Here is a 25,000-nt window from a genome sequence, read left to right on the forward strand (position 1 = left end):
GGCCACTCAAGTTCTTCCACACCGATCTCGACAAACCATTCTGTATGGACCTCACTTTGTGCACAGGGGCCTTGTCATGCTGAAACAGGAAAGGGCCTTTCCCAAACTGTTGCCATAATGTTGGAAGCACAGAATCATCTAGAATGTCAGTGTATGCTGTAGTATTAAGATTTCCCTTCACTGGAACTAAGGGGCATAGCCCGAACCATGAAAAACAGCCCCTGACCATTATTCCTCCTCCACCAAATTTTACAGTTGGCACTATGCATTGGGGCAGGTAGTGTTCTCCTGGCATCCGCTAAACCCAGATTCGTCTGTCGGACTGCCAGATGGTGAAGTGTGATGCATCACTCCAGAGAACGCATTTCCACTGATCCAGAGTCCAATGGAGGTGAGCTTTACACCTCTCCAGCCGACGCTTGGCATTGCACATGATGATCTTAGGCTTTGGTGCGGCTGGTCGGCCATAGAAACCCATTTCATGAAGCTCCCGACAAACAGTTATTGTGCTGACGTTGTTGCTCCTAGACGTTTCCACTTCACAATAACAGCACTTACAGTTGACCGTGGCAGCTCTACCAGGGCAGAAATTTGACAAACTGACTTGTTGGAAAGGTGGCATCCTATGACTGTGCCACGTTGAAAGTCACTGAGCTCTTCAATAAGGCCATTCTACTGCCAATGTTTGTCTATGGAGATTGCATGGCTGTGTACCCGATTTTATACACATGTCAGCAATGGGTGAGGCTGAAATAGCCGAATCCACTAATTTGAAGGGTTGTTCACATACTTTTGTATATATAGTGCATTTACCCAGATGCTGAATCTCTCTCACTATGACTGCCTGCCTGTCTGTCTGTCTGCCTGTCTGTCTGTCTGTCTGTCTGTCTGTCTGTCTGTCTGTCTGTCTGTCTGTCTGTCTGTCTGTCTGTCTGTCTGTCTGTCTGTCTGTCTGTCTGTCTGTCTGTCTGTCTGTCTGTCTGACTGCCTGTTGGCCTGTCTGTCTGTCTGCCTCTCTATGGGGAGAATTAGAAGGGATAGATACCATTTTCTGTCATAGAAAACAATATATCACCAGTCCTATGTGTGTCGTTGGCCTCAGCTCAGTGGGAAGAGAAGCTCATATAAAGCAACTAGCCGTCACCTCAGGATATTACCATCCACATAGCTGACAGGCTGAGATATAGTCAATACTTATTTTTCTGTTTAAATGCTTTCACTCCACAATCTTGTTTTATTGGCTGCCCAGAGCCAATCCGTCAAAGTCATATACCGTACAGTATGTAGCCCACAATAAGACTGTATATTACATATGTTTTTGTTTTTCTTGCAACTCTGAAGGTTTATAAGTATCTTTGTCAACAGAGCTGACAAAGAGAGTCCAAGGCACATCTAATAAAGATTCTCTCAGGACAGGCAGTTCCTCTGTTTTTGATGCAGTAGAACGAACAGCTAAAAAAGACTCAAAACAGACTCTCAGTCCCACATCTATCTCAGAGTCACTCACAGTCTCTCTCTCCCACACTGACTGCAGAGGGGTCAGGTGGTCAAAATATACAGGGATCTAGTTTATCTTTCCAACACACAACCCTGAACCCTAAAACCCACCGCTTTCAAAAGTCTGAATCTAGAATTCTAAGAATCTAAGAAATAATACAGGAATCTAGTTCATCCTATCAATAGTGTTTTATGTGTTCTACAACCTTCAATTAAAATAAACCCCACTGCTTTCTATATACGTGTATGACGGGATGTAGGAATCTAGGAAATAATACAGGAAGCTAGGAAACTAGCGTTCTTCTTCCAACATCCTTATACCTAACCCTTAACTAGTCTTCACCCCACTGCTTTCTGTAGGACTATATCTTAGTGAAACTCTGACAGAAACCCACAGACCTTGAGTGGTAGAGCAGGGCTGTATCAGCTCTGATGGGATGAGAGGCTAGAGGCTGTTGCTAAGCAGCTGAAGGATTATAGAGCCAGGCCAGGGCTGTGTATGAGAGGATAGGAGTATCAGCGCGTGAGTTGACAGGCCAGTGATGACCAGGCCAGATGCTCTGCTCTGACAGCTAGCTCTGGAATGGAACCATTTCTGTGTTTTACATCGACACTCAAATACATCCCTTCACATGTCAATACTACAGAACGCCAGTGACTAGTCTGTCTGACAGTAAAAGGAACAACCAGATGATTTCCGGACAAATTATAAAGAATAATTTATTTAGCTTAACAACTACTGACAATTGTATTATATTTCACACATTAGAGTAGAATTCAGCACCCCAAGCTAAGGAAAAAGAAGCCACCTTTCATCTGCAGCATGACTCAACTGCAAGGGAAAGAATGAGTGTGTAGGAGTGTACTATTAAACTGAGAAAGTATGAGTTTGTGTGTGTATCACAGATATTACATGTACAGTGCATTCGGAAAGTATTCAGACCCCTTGACTTTTTTCACATTTTGTTATGTTACAGGCTTATTCTAAAATGGATTACATAGTTTTTTTTATCCTTAACAATCTACACACAATACCTCATAATGACAAAGCAATTTATTTGTTGCGAATTCATAAAATAAAAAAAAGGAAATATTTACTCACGTTTAGATAAGTATTCAGACCCTTTACTCAGTAATTTGTTGAAGCACCTTTGACAGCGATTACAGCCTCGAGTCTTCTTGGGTATGATGCTACAAGCTTGGCACACTTGTATTTGGGGAGTTTCTCCCATTCTTCTCTGCAGATCCTCTCAAGCTCTGTCAGGTTGGATGTGGAGCGTCACTTCACAGCTATTTTCAGGTCTCTCCAGAGATGTTAGATCGGGTTCAAGTCCGGGCTCTGCCTGGACCGCTCAAGAACATTCAGAGACTTGTCCCAAAGCCACTCCGCATTGTCTTGGCTGCGTGCTTAGGGTCGTTGTCCTGTTGGAAGGTGAACCTTCATCCCAGTCTGAGGTCCTGAGTGCTTTGGAGCAGGTTTTCATCAAGGATCTCTCTGTACTTTGCTCTGTTCATCTTTCCCTCATTCCTGACTAGTCTCCCAGTCACTGACGCTGAAAAACATCCCCACAGCATGATGCTGCCAACACCATGCTTCACCGTAGGGATGGTGCCAGGGTTCCTCCAGACGTGACGCTTGGCATTCAGGCCAAAGAGTTCCATTTTGGTTTCATCAGACCTGAGAATCTTATTCTCATGGTCCGAGAGTCCTTTAGGAGCCTTTTGGCAAACTCCAAGTGGGCTGTCATGTGCCTTTTACTGAAGATTGGCTTCGATCTGGCCACTCCACCATAAAGGCCTGATTGGTGGAGTGCTGCAGAGATGGTTGTCCTTCTGGAAGGTTCTCCTATGTCCACAGAGGAACTCTGGAGCTCTGTCAGAGTGACCAACGGGTTCTTGGTCACCTCCCTGACCAAAGCCCTTCTCCCTTGATTGCTCAGTTTGGCCGGGCAGCCAGCTCTAGGAAGACTCTTGGTGGTTCCAAACTTCTTCCATTTAAGAATGATGGAGGCCAGTGTATTCTTGGGGAACTTCAATGCTGCAGAAATGTTTTGATACCCTTCCCCTGTTCTGTGCCTCGACACAATCCTGTCTCGGAGGTCTACGGACAATTCCTTTGAACTCATGGCTTGGTTTTTGCCCTGACATGCACTGTCAATCATGTCAATCAATTGAATTTACCACAGGTGGACTCCAATCAAGTTGTAGAAACATCTCAAGGATGATCAATGGAAACAGGATGCATCTGAGCTCAATTTCGAGTCTCATAGCAAAGGGTTTGAATACTTATGTAAATAAGTTATTTCAGTTTTTTATTTTTCATAAATTTGCTAACATTTCTAAAAACCTTTTTTCACTTTGTCATTATGGGGTATTGTGTGTAGATTGATGAGGAAAACATTTAATGTAATCCAGTTTAGAATAAGGCTTTTTGGAAAAGGTCAAGTGGTCTGAATACACAGGTGGTGGTGGTGGTGGAGGGGGGACAATGCTTACCAGCTCTAAGGAGGTGTTTCTAGTGCAGAGGCGTTTGCATAGGCTGCATCTGCCTTCTGCTACTGCTAATTAAACCATTATGTTTGTATGTGTGCCTGTTTGTGTGTGTGTGTGTGTGTGTGTGTGTGTGTGTGTGTGTGTGTGTGTGTGTGTGTGTGTGTGTGTGTGTGTGTGTGTGTGTGTGTGTGTGTGTGTGTGTGTGTGTGTGTGTGTGTGTGTGTGCGTGCGTGCGTGCGTGCGTGTGTGTGTGTGAAAGATAAAAACTAAGGTCTGCTTTGTGTGTGAGGCTGGGCATGGGGCTATGCTCACAGAGACACCGGGGGCAACACAACTTATCATCATCACTGCTCTTAATGATGGGGCCTATGGGCAGAGAACTGTCACACACACGCACACACACTGAAGCGTAAAAGACAGAGAACCCGGTGGGGAAATGCCAGCATGCTATTCCCTATAACAGTTCTTACACAATCCTCTGTCTCTAATTCAGCCTGTGCTGTGTGCAGACTGAACCACACTAACCCAGGCAGGCAGGCTGTATGTATGCAGGCTGCTTTACTCTCCCTGCTATCAGAGATGCAGTAGCTCATCCCATTCTCCGCTCCAGGCCTGGGCAAAGACCAGCCTGGAGGACGTATCCGACCCGCAACCTGATTCAGTACGGCCTGCGGAATCATGCTCAGATCACATAAAGAATTTGCGATAGTAATGTTTTGAATATTAAAAGCCCAATGAATACTCGCCTTCGTGTAATGATTTAACTCCCACTGCCTGTGGGACATTTATTTTGAAGACACACATAAATAACAACTGCATGAGGACAGACAGTGACTGACAGGCTGACACAAACGTCACAGATACAAATAGTAGCTAGCTAGAAATTGCGCAAAAATTGGTATTTCAAAGAAAAGGAAAGTAGATAATGAATGTAGGGTGTTCCAGCAAGAGTGGACATTGAAATATTTCTTTATTAAGGTATCAGGGAAAGCTTTGTGCTTAGTGTGCAAAGAGAGCATCGCTGTTGTGAAAGACTACAACTTGTCCTGACATTTCCAAACAAAGCATGCAGAGAAATATAGGAATATGTCTTCTGAGCAGAGGGCAAGTGCATCGAAAGAGTTGCTTTCTCAGTTGCAAAAGCAACAAGGACTTTTCACAAATCTGCATTCAGCAAACGATGGAAATGCGAGAGCTAGCTATGTACTGTCCCACAAAATTGCTAAATATAGCAAGCCATTCGCTGAGGGCGAATTAATTAAAGAATGTTTAATTGACTCTGCAGGAATACTTTGCCCTTGACAAGAAAGAGCTGTTTGAAAATGTTTCCCTGTCAAGACGAACAGTGACACGGCGTGTTGAGGACATCACAGAGAATATGGAACAACAGTTGAAAAACTAGGTCAATTATTTCACCTATTTCTCCGTGGCCCTGGATGAGAGCAGTGATGCACGTGACACGGCGTAGATGTTGATATTCTTACAAGACATAATTGAAATACAGAGGAGCGTGCTTCAGTGAAGTCAATGAAGAGCAAAACCACAGGGAAATATTTATTGGAGGAGGTTAATAAGTGTGTGGCAAAGCTGGGACTGAGTTTTGAAAAGTGATCCTGTGTGACCACTGATGGGTGCTCAAACTTGACAGGAAAAAAGTTTGGCCTTTTGAAAAGGATACAAGATCAAGTGACTGAGCTGAACCCAGATCATAAAATTATTTTCCTGCATTGCATTATTCATCAGGAGGTGCTCTGTAAATGTGTTCTGAAAATGAGCCATGTGGATACAGTCACTAAAGTGGTAAACTTCATAAGAGCAAAATCTTTAAACCACAGGCAGTTTGTCTTACTGTTGGAAGAGACAGAGTCGGGTCATGTAGATCTCCACTACCACACAAACGCGAGATGGCTGAGTTTGGGGAAGGTGCTTAAAAGGGTGTGGGACCTGAAGTCAGAGATTGCTGAGATTTTGCAAATGAAAGGAAAATAAACTCAGCAACAAAAGAAACGCCCCTTTTTCAGGATCCTGTCTTTCAAAGATAATTTGTAAAAATCCAAATAACTTCACAGATCTTCATTGTAAAGGGTTTAAACACTGTTTCCCATGCTTGTTCAATGAACCATAAACAATTAATGAACATGCACCTGTGGACAATTAAGGTCACAGTTATGAACACTTAGGACACTAAAGAGGCCTTTCTACTGACTCTGAAAAACACCAAAAGAAAGATGCCCAGGGTCCCTGCTCATCTGCGTGAACTTGCCTTAGGCATGCTGCAGGGAGGCATGAGGACTGCAGATGTGGCCAGGGCAATAAATTGCAATGTCCGTATTGTGAGACGCCTAAGACAGCGCTACAGGGAGACAGGATGGACATCGCCCTCGCAGTGGCAGACCACGTGTAACAACACCTGCACAGGATCGGTACATCCGAACATCACACCTGCGGGACAGGTACAGGATGGCAACAACAACTGCCCGACTTACACCAGGAATGCACAATCCCTGCATCAGTGTTCAGACTGTCTGCAATAGGCTGAGAGAGGCTGGACTGAGGGCTTGTAGGCCTGTTGTAAGGAGGCGGAGGGTCCGTCATGGTCTGGGGCGGTGTGTCACAGCGTCATCGGACTGAGCTTCTTGTCATTGCAGGAAATCTCAACGCTGTACGTTACAGGGAAGACATCCTCCTCCCGATTGTGGTACCCTTCCTCCAGGCTCATCCTGACATGACCCTCCAGCATGACAATGCCACCAGCCATACTGCTCGTTCTGTGCGGGATTTCCTGCAAGACAGGAATGTCAGTGTTCTGCCATCGCCAGCAAAGAGCCCGGATCTCAATCTCATTGAGTATGTCTGGGACCTGTTGGATCGGAGGGTGAGGGCTAGGCCCATTCCCCCCAGAAATGTCCGGGAACTTGCAGGTGCCTTGGTGGAAGAGTGGGGTAACATCTCACAGCATGAACTGGCAAATCTGGTGTAGTCCATGAGGAGGAGATGCAATGCAGTACTTAATGCAGCTGGTGGCCAAACCAGATACTGACTGTTACTTTTGATTTTGACCCCCCCTTTGTTCAGGAACACATTATTCAATTTCTGTTAGTCACATGTCTGTGGAACTTGTTCAGTTTATGTCTGTTGTTGAATCTTGTTATGTTCATACAAATATTTACACGTTAAGTTTGCTGAAAATAAACGCAGTTGACAGTGAGAGGACATTTCTTTTTTTGCTGAGTTTATGTGGATTTCCCTTAACTGCAAGATAAAGAATGATTGGCTGATTTTGCCTTCACCGTGGACATCATGAATGAACTGGATTCCAAACTACAAGGGAAGAACCTTTTTTCACATCAGCTGTACAGCCTTGTCAAAGCCTTCAAGGGAAAATTACTCCTCCTGACCCGTCAAGTAGAAGCCAACAATCTCACCCACCTTCCGTACTACTAGTCTGTTCCCCATCAGATGACCAGCGGGAGAAGTATACAACACTGCTGCATGCTTTGAACTGTGAGTTTTCGCCTCGTTTTGAGGATTTCAAAGTATTGGAAAAAGACATGCTGTTGGTTTCTTCTCCTTTCACCTTCAATGTGGATAACGCTCCCACTGACCTGCAACTTGAGCTTATCGATCTTCAGTCTGATGCAGTGATTGGAGAACTATTCAAAACAATGTCACTGACTAGGTTCTATGCATCTCTCGATTTACAAAACTTTCCAAAGATTAGGAGTCATGCTCAGAAGATGTTTGTACTGTTTGGGTCAACATATGTATGTGAACAGACATTTTCAGTGATGAAATATAACAAGTCAAGGCACAGATCATCTCTTACTGACTCTCACCTCTCAGCAATCCTGCGCATAGCGACGTCAGAAACCATACCTAACTTCACTGCTCTAGTCAATGCCCATCAGAGACTTCACTCCTCACACTGATTGAGTAGTTTAAATGTAATGTTGAGCTCTCTCTCTTTCTGGTGTTTTTGTGCATACCCGTTAACAAGAGTTATGTCCGTGGTGCTGAATGGACAGTGTGCTTTTCCCTCCGTGTAGTTCATTGCATGTTTAATAATGAAAATACCTACTAAAAGGAGAACATGGATGTGGTTTATTTCTGTGCATGTTAAAAAAGTTAAATAAGTACCATATCTGGACGTGATTTACAATAGATATATCTGTCAACACAGTCATACACATGATGTATAATCCTGTAATATGATTCTGGCCCACAATAGCAAAAATATATTCTAATGTGGCCCTTCATGGAAAATAATTACCCAGGCCTGCTCTACTCTGTTAACCCCCACGGTCATCCTACCTCATGTCATTTATCCATTAGAATTCTGCATTAGTTCTTTCCCTCCAACTTTGTCCTGTCTTTTTCCTCAGTATTGCATCGCCTTTTCCAGTACCATCTTCAATCTCCACACACATTGGCAGGCACAGCAACATGCCACTCACCTCCCACTGGGCCTGCTGTGATTGGCTCTTGAGCTGGATCAGCCAATCCTCGGCTGAATCACTATCGGCCTCAGCACAGTGGTGCATGGTGATGATGACTGGGCGAGTCAGGAGGGCCCCTGGGGGGCCACAGCTCACCACTGAACTCAGCACTGTCTGGCAGTCATCGACTGGGGGTCTGGGGGAACACACAGACACCCAGGTTAGACGTGTTGTGACAGTGTGGGTAGTGTCTGTAGGAGATTTGTGTGCTGACCGGTGTAAACAGCAGAGCCAGAAGGGAAAAAATAGATTGTAGTTACCTCATGCTGTCCTTCCTGTGAACGGTCACGTACATCTCATACACTCTACCCTGTGGGACGGCCCCCGCCGGAACTAGGAGACTCACCCCTGTGGAGACAAGACACCGCGATCACACACACTCTAGTCACACACACACACACACACTGTGGTCACAAACACTTTAGTCACAAACTCTGGTCACACACACTTTAGCCTCACACACTGTGGTCACACTCTCTGTAGTCACACACACTGTGGTCACACACACACTATGGTCACACACACACTGTGGTCACACACACTTTATAGTCACACACTAGTAACACACACACACACATTGTCAGATACAGTCCAGTCACACACACTGTCTGTCCAGCCCTGTACTGACCTCCAGCCCTCCCTGTCATGCTCACTCTGTCATTCTGTGTTTAGTGTTTATCCCCTACCCAGGCCCATGCAGACAGACAGCCAGCCAGACAGCCTGTCAGTCAGACCGAGAGAGAGACAGTAGAGAGACAGACGGACAGACAGACAGTGGAAAGACATCCAAAACAACCACACCCATGTCACTCACTGCCCCTTCCCTCTGTCTCTTACTGTTGTTTAAATACTGCCTCACAATCCCCCCTAACATTATATGGTAGATATGAACGTATGGGATTTAAATGTTCTCCATCTGTGTCTGATTTGATTTCATTTGGTAGGATCCCCATTTGCTTTACTGGGGTCGACACATAACGAAAAATACATTACACACAAAATGATTTACTGCTTGCTCTGTTTTTTCAACTTGTGTGAGTGTAATGATTACTGTAATTTTTTATTTTTTATTTCACTTTTATCTATTATCTACTTCACTTGCTTTGGCAATGTTAACATATGTTTCCCATGTCATAAACCCTTAAATTGAAATGTAATTGAATTGAGAGAGAGAGAGAGAGAGAGAGAGAGAGAGAGAGAGAGAGAGAGAGAGCGAGAGAGAGAGAGAAACTCAATATTTCATTACCCAGGAACCCCAAAATATTATATGACTGATGTGTTCTCTCTCTCTCTCTCTCTCTCTCCCTCTCTCCTCTCTCTCTCTCTCTCTCTCTCTCTCTCACTCTCACTCTCTCAATTAAATTACATTTGTTTTATTGGCATGACATAACAATGTACATATTGCCAAAACTTACTTTTGAGATTTGCAATAGATCTCACGTTCTCCCAGTGTTACTCGATGAGGTTGCTAATATTAGCCAGAGACTAGTTTTCATAGAAAAACTCCAGAAACCCTAGAAGTTGTTGTCCTGTTTCTGCCTGCTTTTCCCAGCTGTCAACATGCATCTGTACTGCTTCACGAACAGACCGCATGTGCTAAATGAGAACCGCACAGATAATGTAGGCAGTACTACAGCTTATACAGAACAGAACAGAACAGAAGTGTACCAACCACACCCAGCTACTCGTACAGCCCTGTCACGCAGTGTGTGGAACACATGCTCTGTGCTCTGAGCAGACAGGCACCCAGCTACTCGTACAGCCCTGTCACGCAGTGTGTGGAACACATGCTCTGTGCTCTGAGCAGACAGGCACCCAGCTACTCGTACAGCCCTGTCACGCAGTGTGTGGAAGGCATGCTCTGTGGTCTGAGCAGACAGGCACCCAGCTACTCGTACAGCCCTGTCACGCAGTGTGTGGAAGGCATGCTCTGTGGTCTGAGCAGACAGGCACCCAGCTACTCGTACAGCCCTGTCACGCAGTGTGTGGAACACATGCTCTGTGCTCTGAGCAGACAGGCACCCAGCTGCTCGTACAGCCCTGTCACGCAGTGTGTGGAAGGCATGCTCTGTGGTCTGAGCAGACAGGCACCCAGCTACTCGTACAGCCCTGTCACCCAGTGTGTGGAACACATGCTCTGTGCTCTGAGCAGACAGGCACCCAGCTACTCGTACAGCCCGGTCACGCAGTGTGTGGAAGGCATGCTCTGATTGACCGTGGAGAGCTTTAAGAACTCTTTCAAAGTCAAATCTCTCTCTCTTTCTGTCTCTCTGTCTCTCTCCTTCTCTCTCCCCCTCTCTCCCTCTCTCTCTCTCCTTCTCTCTCCCCCTCTCTCCATCCCTCTCTCTGACTCTCTATCTCTCCTTCTCTCACCCCCTCTCTCCCTCTGTCTCTCTCCTTCTCTCTCCCCCTCTCTCCCTCTCTCTCTCTCCTTCTCTCTCCCCCTCTCTCCCTCCCTCTCTCTCTGACTCTCTCTCTCTCCTTCTCTCACCCCCTCTCTCCCTCCCTCTCTCCAGGGAGTCATGCTTCAGTATGGCATTAGCCCCTATTACAGGCCATGTGTAGAGGATAAGGGTGATCCCTGGTGAATTAGAGGGAAAGACGTGTCAGGATCACAGCATCATCTCCTGATCATAATGAATGAATGGAAAACTAGCGCTCCCCCCATTGGAGCATAGCGTGGGAAGGGGGATGGAAGTAAGGGAGGGGGGTGAGAATGATCACCATGTCAGTCCTAACTCCACATAGGCTCCTAATCCTGTTATTACACACACCGTGCTAAGTCACTTTGAGGAAACAGCCTTCTAACACACTCACCACGAGGGGACCTTGTCAGCTGCTCCATAGAACTATACAAGAGGGAGAACTGATAAAGCACCTAAAACCAATGTCAGTGTATGAAAGCACCAAAGCTCCAATCATCATCTAGAGGCTAGAGCGGTCTGTTAATTGCTTATGGCTAAGGCCCCTGAACCTGATGGATTTTCAGGGACGTTTTTTTATAAATACCTTTACAGCCTTACCGGAATACTTATTCAGTTTAAAGTTCATTTTTAATAGGACTAATTAGTTTGACTTCAATTAATTCCACTGCTTGACTTCAAATGACTAACCGCTTAGGGATATTCTTGTCTCAACAGTTTCCTTCTGGCTAAACAGACCCTGGCCTGTGCTGTATTAAAGCTAGAATCCTTAGCTACATCCAATCAAGGTGGAACAACAAGGTTGTGGACGGAACTGCAGAATCTCCACATGAGACCTGGACGGAGTCTGAGGACAAAGTGAGGGAAATGATCTCTGAGAAATTGAAGATAGACCACAGGAAGATTGAGGTGTAGCGCGCCGACAGGACTGGAAAACCCACCACCGGCCCAGTTGATAGGCCCAGGCCGATAGTGGTCAGGTTCCTGAGGTTCAAGGAAAAGGTAGCTGTTCTGGAAAGAGCCAAGAACTTGAGAGGAACGTATATTTTCCTCAACGAGGACTATCCTGCAGCTGTGCGCCAGAAGAGGAAAGAACTGATCCCAGCCATGAAAGCTGCCAGAGCGCGTGGGGACATTGCATACATCCGCTATGACAGGCTCATTGTCCACCCTCCCTCCCAGAAGACTGGAAGGGATGAGAGAGCCAAGCCTATGGGTTCGTAGCTTCAACCCTGCAGCACACACACACACACACACACACACACACACACACACACACACACACACACACACACACACACACACACACACACACACACACACACACACACACACACAAATTGATTAATGGACAGCTGAATGTACATATTTTTCTCTCTTGCTTTGTTTGCTCTTTTCAGTATTATGTCTATCTCTGATAAGCTTCCCAGGAAAGGGCTGAAAATAGCCCACATAAATAATGAATTCAATAACTTGCTAACATCAGATAACATTCATATATTAGCCATTTCTGAGACTCACTTAGATAATTCGTTTGATGATACAGCAGTAGCAATACAAGGATATAACATCTACAGAAGAGACATAAATGCGTATGGGGGAGGTGTTGCTATATATAGAGATATATCCCTGTAATGCTTAGAGAAGATCTCATGTCAAGTGTTATTGAAGTGTTGTGGTTGCAGGTTCACTTGGCACATCTAAAGCCTTTTCTTTTGGGGTGTCGCTATAGGCCACCAAGTGATAATAGTATCTAAATAATATGTGTGAAATGCTTGATAGTGTATGTGATGTAAACAGAGAGGTCTACTTTCTTGGGGACCTGAATATTGACTGGTTTTCATCAAGCTGTCTGCTCAAGAGGAAGTTTCTTACTGTAACCAGTGCCTGTAATCTGGTTCAGGTTATTCATCAACCTACCAGGGTGTTTACAAACACTACAGGAACAAGATCATCCACATGTATCGATCACATTTTTACTAATACTATAGAACTTTGTTCTAAAGCTGTATCCGTACCCATGGGATGCAGTGATAACAATATAGTGGATATATCCAGGAAAGCCAAAGTTCCAACAGCTGGGGCTAAAATAGTGTATAAGAGATCATACAAAAGATTTTGCTGTGACTCTAATGTGGATGGTGTTAAAAATATTTGTTGGTTTGATGTAATTAACGGGGAGCACCAGACGCTGCACTTGATGAATTTATGAAATTGCTTCTTCCAATTATTGATTAACATGCACCAGTAAAGAAACTGACTGTTAGAACTGTTAAGGCTCCATTGATTGATGAGGGATGTTAAAACTGTATGGTTGAAAGAGACGGGGCAAAAGGAGTGGCTAATAAGTCTGGCTGCATATCTGACTGGCTGACTTACTGCAAATTGAGAAATGATGTGACTAAACTCAACAAAAAGAATAAGAAACTGTATTATGAAGCCAAGATCAATGATATAAAAACTTTGGAGTACTTTAAATGAAATTATGGGCAGAAAGACAAATTCAACTCCATCTTTCACCATATCAGATGGCTTATTCATCACAAAACCATTTGATGTTGCCAAATATTTTAATGATTACTTCATTGGGAAAGTGGGCAAACTTAGGCTGGAAATGCCAACAATGAACAGTTTTTCATGCAAAAAAAAAAATATTATGAAAGAAAATAATTGCAAGTTTGAATTTTGTAAAGATAGTGTGGGAGAGGTGGAAAAAGTATTGTTATTGATCAATAATGACAAACCTCCTGGCATTGACAACTTAGATGGAAAGCTACTGAGGATGGTAGCTGACTCTCTAGCCACTCCTATCTGTCATATATTTAATCTGAGCCTAGAGGAAAGTGTTGCTCCTCAGACCTGGAGGGAAGCCAAAGTAATTCCGCTACCCGAGTGGCGCAGCGGTCTAAGGCATTGCATCTCAGTGCAAGAGGCGTCACTACAGTCCATGGTTTGAATCCATCCGGCCGGGATTGGGAGTCCCAGCGTTATCCGGGTTTGGCTGGGAAAGGCCGTCATTGTAAATAAGAATTTGTTCTAGCTAAATAAAGTTTAAATAAATAAAAAAATACCCAAGAGTGGTAGTGGCCTTTACTGGTTCTAACAGCAGACATACTGTATAAGCTTGCTGATAGCTCTTAGCAAAAAATTGTGTTTGACCAAATAAAATGCTATTTCTCTGTAAACAAATGAACAACAGACTTTCAGCATGCTTGTAGAGAAGGGCACTCAACATGTACTGCACTGACACAACTGACTGATGATTGGTTGAAAGAAAATGATAATAAGAAGATAGTGGGAGTGGTACTGTTAGATTTTTGTGCAGCCTTTGATATTATTGACCATAACTTATGTGTTATGGCTTTTCAACCTCTGCCATGTCATGGATTCAGAGCTATCTATCTAATAGAACTCAAAGGGTTTTCTTTAATGGAAGCTTCTCTAATGTCAAACATGTAAAGTGTGGTGTACCGCAGGGCAGCTCTCTAGACTCTACTCTTTTCTATTTTTACCAATGACCTGCCACTGGCAATAAACAAAGCATGTGTGTCCATGTATGCTGATGATTCAACCATATACGCATCAGCAACCACAGCTAACGAAGTCACTGATTTTTTTGTCTAATCTTTTTGTGTGGTCCAGTGCGGCAAGGAAAGACCTAGTTTAGCTGCAGCTGGCCCAGAACAGAGCATCACGTTTTGCTCTTCATTGTAATCAGAGGGCTGATATAAATACTATGCATGCCAGTCTCTCTTAGCTAAGAGTTGAGGAGAGACTGACTGCATCACTTCTTCTTTTTGTAAGAAATATTAATGTGTTGAAAATCCCAAATTGTTTGCATAGTCAACTTACACACAGCTCTGACACACACACTTACCCCACCAGACATGCCACCAGGGGTCTCTTCATAGTCCCCAAATCCAGAACAAATTCAAGAAAGCGTACAGTATTATATAGAGCCCGTATTGCATGGAACTTCCTTCCATCTCATATTGCTCAAATAAACAGCAAACCTGGTTTTAAAAAACAGATAAAGCAACACCTCATGGAACAATGACTCTCCTCTATTTGACCTAGATAGTTTGTGTGTATGCATTGATATGTAGACTACCTGTGCCTTTAAAAAAAAATCTATGTAGTTCTGTCCTTGAGCTGCTCTTGTCTATTGATGTTCTGTATTATGTAATTCTGTATTATGTTTCATGTTTTGTGTGGACCCAAGAAGAGTAGCTGCTGCTTTTGCAACAGCTAATGGGGATCCTAATAAAATACCAAATACCATATTTTTGGACTTATAAATCGATGATACTGTATATACCCATTGATTGTTGAAGAACATTACTTATAAAGGCCCCAAGAGATTGGTTCAACTGTTGTACCCCATCAAAACCCAAAATATAAGCTTGTCTAACTCCAATGTTTCTAAATCATGTAAATGTAAACAAACACTGTATAGCCTCAAAACATGCTTAAAACTATAGTTGTGATATTATGGATGGTCAGTCCCGGGCTGTATCACAACCGGCCGTGATCGGGAGTCCCTTAAGGCGGTGCACAATTGGCCCAGTGTTGTCCGGGTTAGGGGAGGGTTTGGCCAGGGGGGCTTTACTTGGCTCATCGCGCTCTAGCGCCTCCTTGTGGCGTGCCGGGCACCTGCAGGCTGACCTCTGTCGCCAGCTGAACAGTGTTTCCTCTGACAGATTGGTGAGCCTGGTTTCCAGATTAAGAGGGCGGGTGTTAAGAAGCGTGGTTTGGCGGGTCATGTTGCGGAGGACAAATAACTCGACCTTGGCCTCCTGGGCCCGTTGGGAAGTTGCAGCGATGAGACAAGATCAAAATTGGGGAGAAAAATTACTTTGAGACTGTACTATAAAGACCCATACCTGAGTTGGGGACAATGAGGTGTCCACCCATGGAGTTGAAGGAGCCCAGAGCGGTACAGGAGGGGTCCCTGGTGCCGGTACGGAGCAGGGTCTGGGTCTGGGTCCTCCTCCCCATGGTGTCCCCATCCAGCAGGCAGTGGGGCAGCTTAGGGGACAGCTTGGAGGAGAATTCAGACAGGTCCTCTGAAGGGGTTACCAGACCAGAGGAGTTGTACACCTTGATCTTCAGGTTGGGCAGGGGGTCCAAGAGGGGGGAGTTGGTCATGGGAATCTTGTCTGCGACGTCATGGAGGGCATAGACCGGACCGCGGTACATGGCCGCAGCAGAGGTCAGGTCAGGGGGTGTTGTCAGGAGGTCAGCTGGGGACAGGAGAGGAGAGGACAATGGTGATGTCAGTGGTAAGACTACTGAATCGTCTAAGTAGAGGTGCAGTTCAATCAAACTCAACCACCATCAGGACCGGTCAGTACTGAGCTGTTAAGAGGCTTTAGAAAAGTTGTTAAGGCCATCTCTCTTTTTCTTTGCTTTTAGGTAGCTTTTCTTGTGGGTTGACACGGCTGGTGTCAGCTATGTCCTGCTTAAACTCTACTAAACTGTATTGAGTTATGTGTTTACTCTACAGCTCTACACATAAACAGTGTGAAGAGTCCTGTTACTCAGTGCTCCAACCTTAACTATCGCTCTGCAGCACAGTGTTTCATAAGGAACAGATGGCTTCATTATATAGCAGTTTACCTAACAGGTACACACATGAATATTGATGATCTGTGCTGAGTGGGCGGGGTGGGGACAGTAACAGTCACACTCTGGGTCCTCACACACCTCCTCACACCCCTCCTCCTCATCTTCTCCTCATCTTCTCCTCGTCTCCTCTACCATACACAGTGTAAGAGAAATGGTAAACGTATATACAGCCAGTATGGTAAATAGCTAGTGGTGCGTTTGAATAGTGAGCCTATTTAGATTCTATATCAACATTGTTTATCGACGTGTCGTTGTCAACATGCAGTGTGTTTACCTGTCTGTCTGGGGTTGGGACTCTGTAGATGAGGGATGACACCAAGGCACCTGTAGTGTGGACTAATGTCTTTCTTTGACTCTATTTTTATCTCTCTCTTTCTATCAGCGAGGTGCAGGCTGCTATATAAACCAATCCTCTCCTGCCCAAATCGAATTTCACTTGAAAATACAGATAGATAGGGAGGTTGTGTAACAGCTATTTATCACCTGTTATTCTGATACAAAAATACACCCCTCACACACACATAAACACACATAAACACACACACTCACAGACACACACACACACACACACACACACACACACACACAGACAGACAGACAGACAGACAGACAGACAGACAGACAGACAGACAGACAGACAGACAGACAGACAGACAGACAGACAGACAGACAGACAGACAGACAGACAGACACACACACACTCACAGACACACACACACGCACACACACACACAGACACACCTCCGACCCACCTGTTCGAGCCGTCTTGATGCTGACGGGCTGGAAGCCCCCGTTGAGGGCCGAGGTGTCTATGATGTCAGAGTCAAAGTCGCGGTGGTGCTTCCTGTAGACGAACAGCGCCACGATGACGGAGATGACCAGACACATGATCACAGCGATGACGACGCCTACGTACAGTGCCACATCATCTGTACTGGGGGCAGCTGGGGGGAGAGAAGGAGAGAGAGAGAGAGAGAGAGAGAGAGAGAGAGAGAGATTTGACTTTGAAAGAGTGCTCAAAGCTCTCTGTGGGAAAGTTTATTTAGATATGTAATCAAACATATTAACTCCATTAATCACATGTGATAGGCAGTGGTGTTATCAGTCCTAATGAAGACAGTATCAGGGGCCCAATATCCTGCTTATAGATTGAGTATTTAATAACATCAGACACTAATCCACATTATTATGAATTCATTCTGGTCCCCTATGTAGAATTCCATCTTTGCATCATACACACTTCTATAAAAGACGTGTGGGTGTTGTTGAAGTTTATGCACTGTGCATTACCATGTCATTATTGATATATTAAGGTATATCATAACACAAAGGTTGAATTTGATATATTGGAATGTTCAAGGACATAGTGAAATGTCAAACCTGTACTGTAACTAAGCTACTGTAATGTTGGGTTGGTCCAATGTCCCGATAATGAGAGTTTAATGTGCCAGGAGTTTAGAGTTGAATAGAAGGGCAGATTAGTGGCACTGTCAGATGACATTACAGAGAGAGAGAGAGAGAGAGAGAGAGAGAGAGAGAGAGAGAGAGAGAGAGAGAGTGAGCGAGAGAGAGAGAGAGAGAGGCAGAGAGAGAGCCAGAGAGAGAGAGAAAAAAGCAGACAGAGATAGTGAGCCAGAGAGAAAGAGAGAGAGAGAGAGAGAGAGAGAAAGAGAGAGAGAAAGACGGACAGACAGACAGACAGACAGACAGACAGACAGACAGACAGACAGACAGACAGACAGACAGACAGACAGACAGACAGACAGACAGACAGACAGACAGACAGACAGACAGACAGACAGACAGACAGACAGACAGACAGAGCGAAGGGGAAGATAGTGTGAGAGAGAAAGAAAGAGAGAGCGAGACAGAGAAAAAGAGTGAGAGAAAGATAGAGAGCCAGAGAGAGAGAGAGAGAGAGAGGGGGAGGGAGGGAGGGAGGGAGGACGGGGGAAGGTAGTGTGAGAGAAAGAGTGAAAGAGAGAAAGAGAAAGAGAGTGAGAGAGAGAAAGGAAAGGGAGCAGGGGGTATTGTATGACATGCATAATAGCATTCCCCGTACCTGGGTATGCATTACCAGTAGCTCTGAATAACAAGGTTACTACAGTACAGGAATGGTACAGGCTAATGGCACATCTGTGAAGCTTGAAGGTTCTAACAATGAGATTAACTAGCCTGGAACTAGCCTGGATCTAGCCTGGAACTAACCTGGAACTAGCCTGTATCTAGCCTAGAACTAGCCTGGAATTAGCCTGGAATTAGCCTGAAACTAGCCTGGATCTAGCCTGGAACTAGCCTGGATCTATCCTGGATCTAGCCTGGAACTAGCCTGGATCTAGCCTGGAACTAGCCTGGATCTAGCCTGGAACTAGCCTGGATCTAGCCTGGATCTAGCCTGGAACTTGCCTGGATCTAGCCTGGAACTAGCTTGGATCTAGCCTGGGTCTAGCCTGGAACTAGCCTGGAACTAGCCTGGATCAAAAGTCCGCTTCGTAAAGATATATATATATTCGTCTGCTGTAAATTACAGAGGTCCCTGATGGGCCACCTATACTAACATTCCTTTATCTCTGTCTCTCCCCATCCCCCAGTCCCTGGCTTTGTTCTTTCCTTTTTCTGATAAGATCTACAAATAACCTCCGTTTCACATTTCTCCTTTCATCTTTCCCTCCCAGATCTTTTCTTCTTCTGTCCATTTTCTAGATGGAGAATGAGTGATTTTAAGGCCTAGTTTGGTTCTGTTCGTTCTAGTGGCTGCGTGTAGAACCCAGGCTGTAATGACCATAATTAAAGTGGGACAGTTACAGATGGATGGAAACAGTGAAACAGTGTCAAAGCCTTATGTTGATGATTGTCAAGAATGGCCTTCACTGTCAAGAAACTGACAAGTGAAATATAGAGCCTTCTTTACAGGTGTCTAAACGCCACTGGCAAAGTGTGTGTGGGAGGGGGAGTGTGAGAGAGAGACAGAGAGGGAGAAAGACAGTGGAGGAGAGAGAGAGAGAGAGAGAGAGAACAGAAATACAGACAGACAGACAGAGCAGTGAAAGAGAGAGTAAAGACAGGTTGAGTGAAAACCTAACAAGAACAAAGGATTTCAAGCCATGTGTCATCAGGGAGAAATCAACACTAATAGTGTTGATACATTACCTATAGTCTAAAGAGAACATCATTGTACAATGGCTCAGAGAAAAGGGCCATTGATGGTTTCATATGATTGAACAATTTATTCCAAATGGTGTTGATCAATGGTGTACCAGTAGATGGCAGTATTAACCACAGATCCAGCCCCACAGCCATAAATGACTAACTGGTGTGAACGTTGGACCATTTGCGTCCTGTTGTCTTTAAGTGATGCAGATGGTACTCAATCTGTGTCTTCTAACTTCACATGGGGGAGGAAGGATGAGGGGGCAAGAGGGAGTACTTAGACTACAGGAGATGTGTGGAGAACGGAAAAGTACAGTAAATGGAAATAATGTTCTGTAGGTTTGTTCTCTTGTTATGATATTTATGTGCACTATGCATTTCTGTCATAGCATATAGAATTTCACTGTTGTCTACAGTATCATTGTATCATGCAGTCTACTGTTGAGTATAGTCTCTGTTTTAGTATTATCCTCAGCCAGTTGGCCGTTTGTTCAGACAAGCTCTGTGTTTAAAGGCACTAATCAGCGTCAGGATCAAAGCAGTGCTGCCCGCTGACCCTCACACACACACACAGTGTAATGATGGTGAGCCAACACCTTAATCTGCTGAACGCAGCCCTGCCCCAGAGCAGTAGCGGTTCTAGACCATTTCAACTGGGGGGGCCAAGCTGGGGCCAGTTGTACTGTTAGAGGGGCCAGTTACATTAGATGTTATTGTTGTCATCTCGTTTTCTTCACCGCATTGCAGGCATTAGCAGGCAAAAGACCATATTCATATTCATTAGTGTTCCGCATTGCCACTGTCTAATAACGGATGTAAAAAAAGAACGATAGCAAAAATGTGTTATGTCAAAATTATTTCATACTCCACATTTAGGGGGGCCACAAGGGGGTCCAAAATTGTTGTCACAGGGACACTGCCCCCCCCCCCACTTACGCTATTTCAAGGGGAACACTTAAGCTTCATGTGGCCAATTCACAATTGAAATCAAGAGTTAGGTGCCTCCCGAGTAGAGCAGCGGTTTAAGGCACTGCATCGCAGTGCTAGAGGCGACATTACAGACGCGGGTTCGATCCCAGGCTGTGTCACAGCTGGCCGCGACCGGGAGGCGGTATACAATTGGCCCAGCATCGTCCGGGTTAGGGGAGGGTTTTGTGGGCCGGGATGTCCTTGTCCCATCGGGCTCTAGTGACTCCTTGTGGCGGGCCGGGCACATGCACGGGCCGGGCACATGCACGCTGACAAGGTCGCCAGGTGTACAGTGTTTCCTCCGACACATTGGTGTGGCTGGCTTCCGGGTTAAGTGGGCATTGTGTAATGAAGCAGTGCGGGTTGGTAGGGTCATGTTTCGGAGGACGCATGGCTCTCGACCGTCGCCTTTCCCGAGTCCATACCTGAGTTGCAGTGATGAGACAAGACTGTAACTACCAATTGGATATCACGAAATTGTGGAGTAAAAGGGGTAAAAATTACAAAAAAGTACAATTTTCTTTTTAAATAAATCAAGGGTTAGGAAGGTTATGTATTTGACATAACTGCACTGAGCCATGAGAACACTAGGATTAACTCACACCACACCACAATAACAGATAATGTTGCTTTGCTTGAAGATTTATGAATGTATGCATAGCACTGCAGACCACTGCCAGATGTTGTGTGATAATTGCAGTACGAAGGCATTTTCAACCCTAATCAGCTCACCCTACGAGGCCCTCAGTACACCCCAAGTCTAGCAGGCCTTTAACATAGACATCAAGTTAAAAACAGCAGATTCTCCTTAGATCCATACGTTAGGCCAATAATCTCCACTCAAAGCAGCCAGAGCCAAATTATGAAAGTCAGAAAATGTAATTTCACTGCGCTCCCTCTGCCAAGCTCCCCTGCAGTTATTTAACATACAGCCCCTTCGTCGAACAATCTCCTATCCACGCTTTGATGATAAAGGCAGCAACCTACTAAGTGTGCGTATTTAAATGTATCACTTAGATTAATACATCCCTTTGAACAAGAGCAATTGTCGGAAAGGGAGAAAAATACAAGAAATGGAAATGAAAGGGATTATTGAACACTTATTTTTCTGCGTAGAGGTGAAGACTGGAGAGTTATAAAGAATGAGAAAGAGAAAGGTAGAGAGAGATATAAGAGCGAGACAGGTGAGAGAGAGCCAGGAGAGAGAGAGAGAGAGAGAGAGAGAGAGAGAGAGAGAGAGAGAGAAAGAGAGAGAGGAAACGAGCGAGAGAGAGAAAGAGAGAGAGAGAAAGAGAGAGAGAGAGAGAGAGAGACATAGAGGTGTAATATTTCTGCAGTACTCTGTGTCTCAGTCTGAGATGTGATCTCTGGTGACTGCGGTAAGACAGTGGCAGGCTGGCAGCCTAGAGACAATGAGCACCAACAGGGTAAAATAGCACTACCAGCCTAGGGTAAGAGGGCCAGACAGGGTGAAAACAGATAGTCAGGCAGCCAAGCCACGTTATATGAGAGAGAGCAGAGAGACAGAGAGGTAAAGGAGGGTGAGGCTAGGAGGAGTGAAAGAGGGAGGGTGAGGCATGGCAGGTCACAGGGCAGTGATGGGAAATAAGGTTGACACTTTATTTGACAGGAGTATATATAAGGTCTTTATGCAAATTCATCATGACATCCCTTTTGTGGAGGCCAATTGTGAAAACATCATTGTGAATATGACAAGTGGAGCAATGTTTGGTTGTCAGATGATTGTTATGCAGATGCTGTAAAGACCTCATGCATATATCCCGCCAATAATGTCTGTCTTGGAAAAAATAACAACAAAGGAATTAATAAATAAATAAAAACAATAACTCACATGGATATCCCAAATCAATCTTGTCTTTGTTGAATTCAGAGGACTTCTGATATAAGGAACCTTTGGGGGAGGGTGGGGGGTGGGGGGTGAAAATCAAATTGAAAGGCAACAGGAAAACTCAAACAAGGCAACAGAGAAGGCATGAGGTATGAGGGCACAGGCAAACAATCTCTCTTGATCTGGAGCAGGGGGGTTGGAGGAGAGGAGGAGGGCCTATGGGGGAGAGGTGTTATTCATCAGCTGCATTGGTTTAGTGCTTCAGCAGCACTAGTGAATGGATGTGGGGAGAGGAGGAGAGGAGGAGAGGAGGAGAAGAGGAGAGGAGGAGAGGAGGAGAGGAGGGGTGGATGGTTGGAGGAGGTAGCTGAGGCAGAGGCTGATAAACAGTGGGGGAATGGCAGGGTCAATAGAACTAACCGTACTGCATCTGTCACAGCTGGGCTGGGGAATCACATCCTCCCACATTAGAGTTGGAGGAGAGAGCGGAAGAGAGGGTTGAAGGGATGGAGGTGGAGGGGTAGAGGGACGTACAAGAGGACGGTGGCATGGTAAAAATGAACACTTACTGTGCTCTAAAGGCCTTAACATACATCGCAAACACACGAAACACACGAAACACAGACACATACGTTTCCGGGAACACACACAGTCACACGCAGCACTCCATCACCTGGTTAGGACATACATAAACAGACACAATGAACTTGTGATGGAGAGGGACAGTAAAATCAATGGTGTGATAGATGGGGCGAGTATGTACATGTGATCAGACAGAGGAGACAGAGAGCAGGGGGAGGTTGTCGTCAGTACAGGCCTAAATGATGGGCCCTCTGGACCCATCCTGGTTACAGTAGTTCTATTCATGCTGAGCGAGTTGGTTGCCACTGTAAAACCATGCTTTAGCTTCCTGAAGGAAACCAAAGATATAGACCCACTGTCTATTGAGGCTAGTCTTTAAACATGACATCACCGAGCTGTGGACCTGAGAGGGTGGTGCTCCTACTGGAAATCATTGTCTATTTTTCAGCCATTTACTCAGAGAGGCTTCCTGAATAGTAATATGGCTGTGTTCTACAGCTGTATCACCAATAACAGGCAATTGATTTTTTTCCATTGGTATCTTCATATTTAATGCATAAGAATCCTCCATTCCCAAAACTACCATAATTAGAGATATGGTAATATTGGGGTCTAGGCCTATCTATTTTAGTGGTAAATGTTGACTACTAACTACATATAATTATCTCACTCAGATCACATATCACACAAAATAAACAACTTCATTTCTTACAAGCCCTGAGGTAAATATGTAGTGATTTTGCCCTTGTGCTGCAGTCAGCCCTTTCAGCAGATCAATATGTCAACAAAATGTCATCTGTCAGAGAACGGAGTTAACAACAACCGAACCAACTAAGACAGGAGAGAGAGAGCAAGAGAGAGAGAGAGGGAGAGAGAGAGAGAGAGAGAGAGAGAGAGAGAGAGAGAGAGAGAGAGAGAGAGAGAGAGAGAGAGAGAGAGAGAGAGAGAGAGAGAGAGAGAGACAGAGAGAGAGAGAGAGAGAGAGAGCAAGAGAGAGAGAGAGAGAGAGACAGAGAGAGAGAGAGAGAAAGGGAGAGGGAGAGGGAGAGAGAGAGAGAGAGAGAGAGAGAGAGAGAGAGAGAGAGAGAGAGAGAGAGAGAGAGAGAGAGAGAGAGAGAGAGAGAGAGAGAGAGAGAGAGAGAGAGAGAGAGAGAGAGAGAGAGAGAGAGAGAGAGAGAGAGAGAGAGAGAGAGAGCACAAACACAGGAGGCACAGCAGGTCAAACTAGGTTAAAAGTGAACACCATGAAGCACGGTTAGATCTACTGTTATAACAGAGAAGGTCTGAACCCTTTTTCATCTATCCTTCCATATTTAGATCAGTTAAATGATCTACCCTTTATTTCCAGAGTAAAGGTTATAAATAAGTAACACGTCACGCAACATCATGAAATACATTTAAAGATGCCCTTTCAGTTTGGCTTTAGGTGGTTCAGTTTGAACGATACATAAAGCAATTGAGGTCAAGTAACATTGTTATTCGTCTGACTTGGAATATTTAACATTTGATCGTAAAATCTGTCAGATGGATTGCATTATGCAATGTTTAAAATGAATTCAAACAACAAGAAATGAGATCAAACTGGAATGGAATCTGAGGGGTATCTATTAGTGCTGATCCCAGACCAGTGTAGAGAGAGGAAGAGCAATGGGCGAGGTGAGTTCAGATTGCACAACATCTTCCATTCCCAATCATATTTGCCACAATGGGAGCTTTTAGATAATGGGCCGTTCTCCTAAACGCTGGTGGAGGTGGTCATTAGCACAGACATAAGCGGATTCACCCTCTTAGCTTCCCTAAAATCAATCCAGGGAACGATCCTAAATCTATATGGTTATGGGTTTATATTCTCTGCAAACTGGCCATCAGTCTAACGGGGAACAACTGCTTCTGCAATGGGCTTGGTCTTGGGG

General features: G+C 44.8%; 1 protein-coding gene across 3 annotated transcripts in view; it reads right to left on the reverse strand.

Moving 5' to 3' along the window:
- LOC106568183 (netrin receptor UNC5C) overlaps positions 1-25,000 on the reverse strand; it is a 230,403-nt gene that overhangs the window by 9,641 nt on the left and 195,762 nt on the right. For 2 of the 3 annotated variants that reach the window (XM_014138293.2, XM_014138292.2), the window contains 4 exons: positions 17,290-17,481; positions 15,793-16,152; positions 8,747-8,834; positions 8,445-8,622 (listed from right to left, as the gene is read on the reverse strand). In XM_014138293.2, the coding sequence (XP_013993768.1) occupies positions 8,445-8,622; positions 8,747-8,834; positions 15,793-16,152; positions 17,290-17,481 (818 nt within the window). Of the gene's footprint in view, positions 1-8,444; positions 8,623-8,746; positions 8,835-15,792; positions 16,153-17,289; positions 17,482-22,508; positions 22,569-25,000 lie in introns of all 3 variants that reach the window. The other variant, XM_014138291.2, reaches the window with a different exon arrangement.

The sequence above is a fragment of the Salmo salar genome, chromosome ssa13 (genome assembly GCF_905237065.1).
Source record: "Salmo salar chromosome ssa13, Ssal_v3.1, whole genome shotgun sequence".
Taxonomy (NCBI): Eukaryota; Metazoa; Chordata; class Actinopteri; order Salmoniformes; family Salmonidae; genus Salmo; species Salmo salar.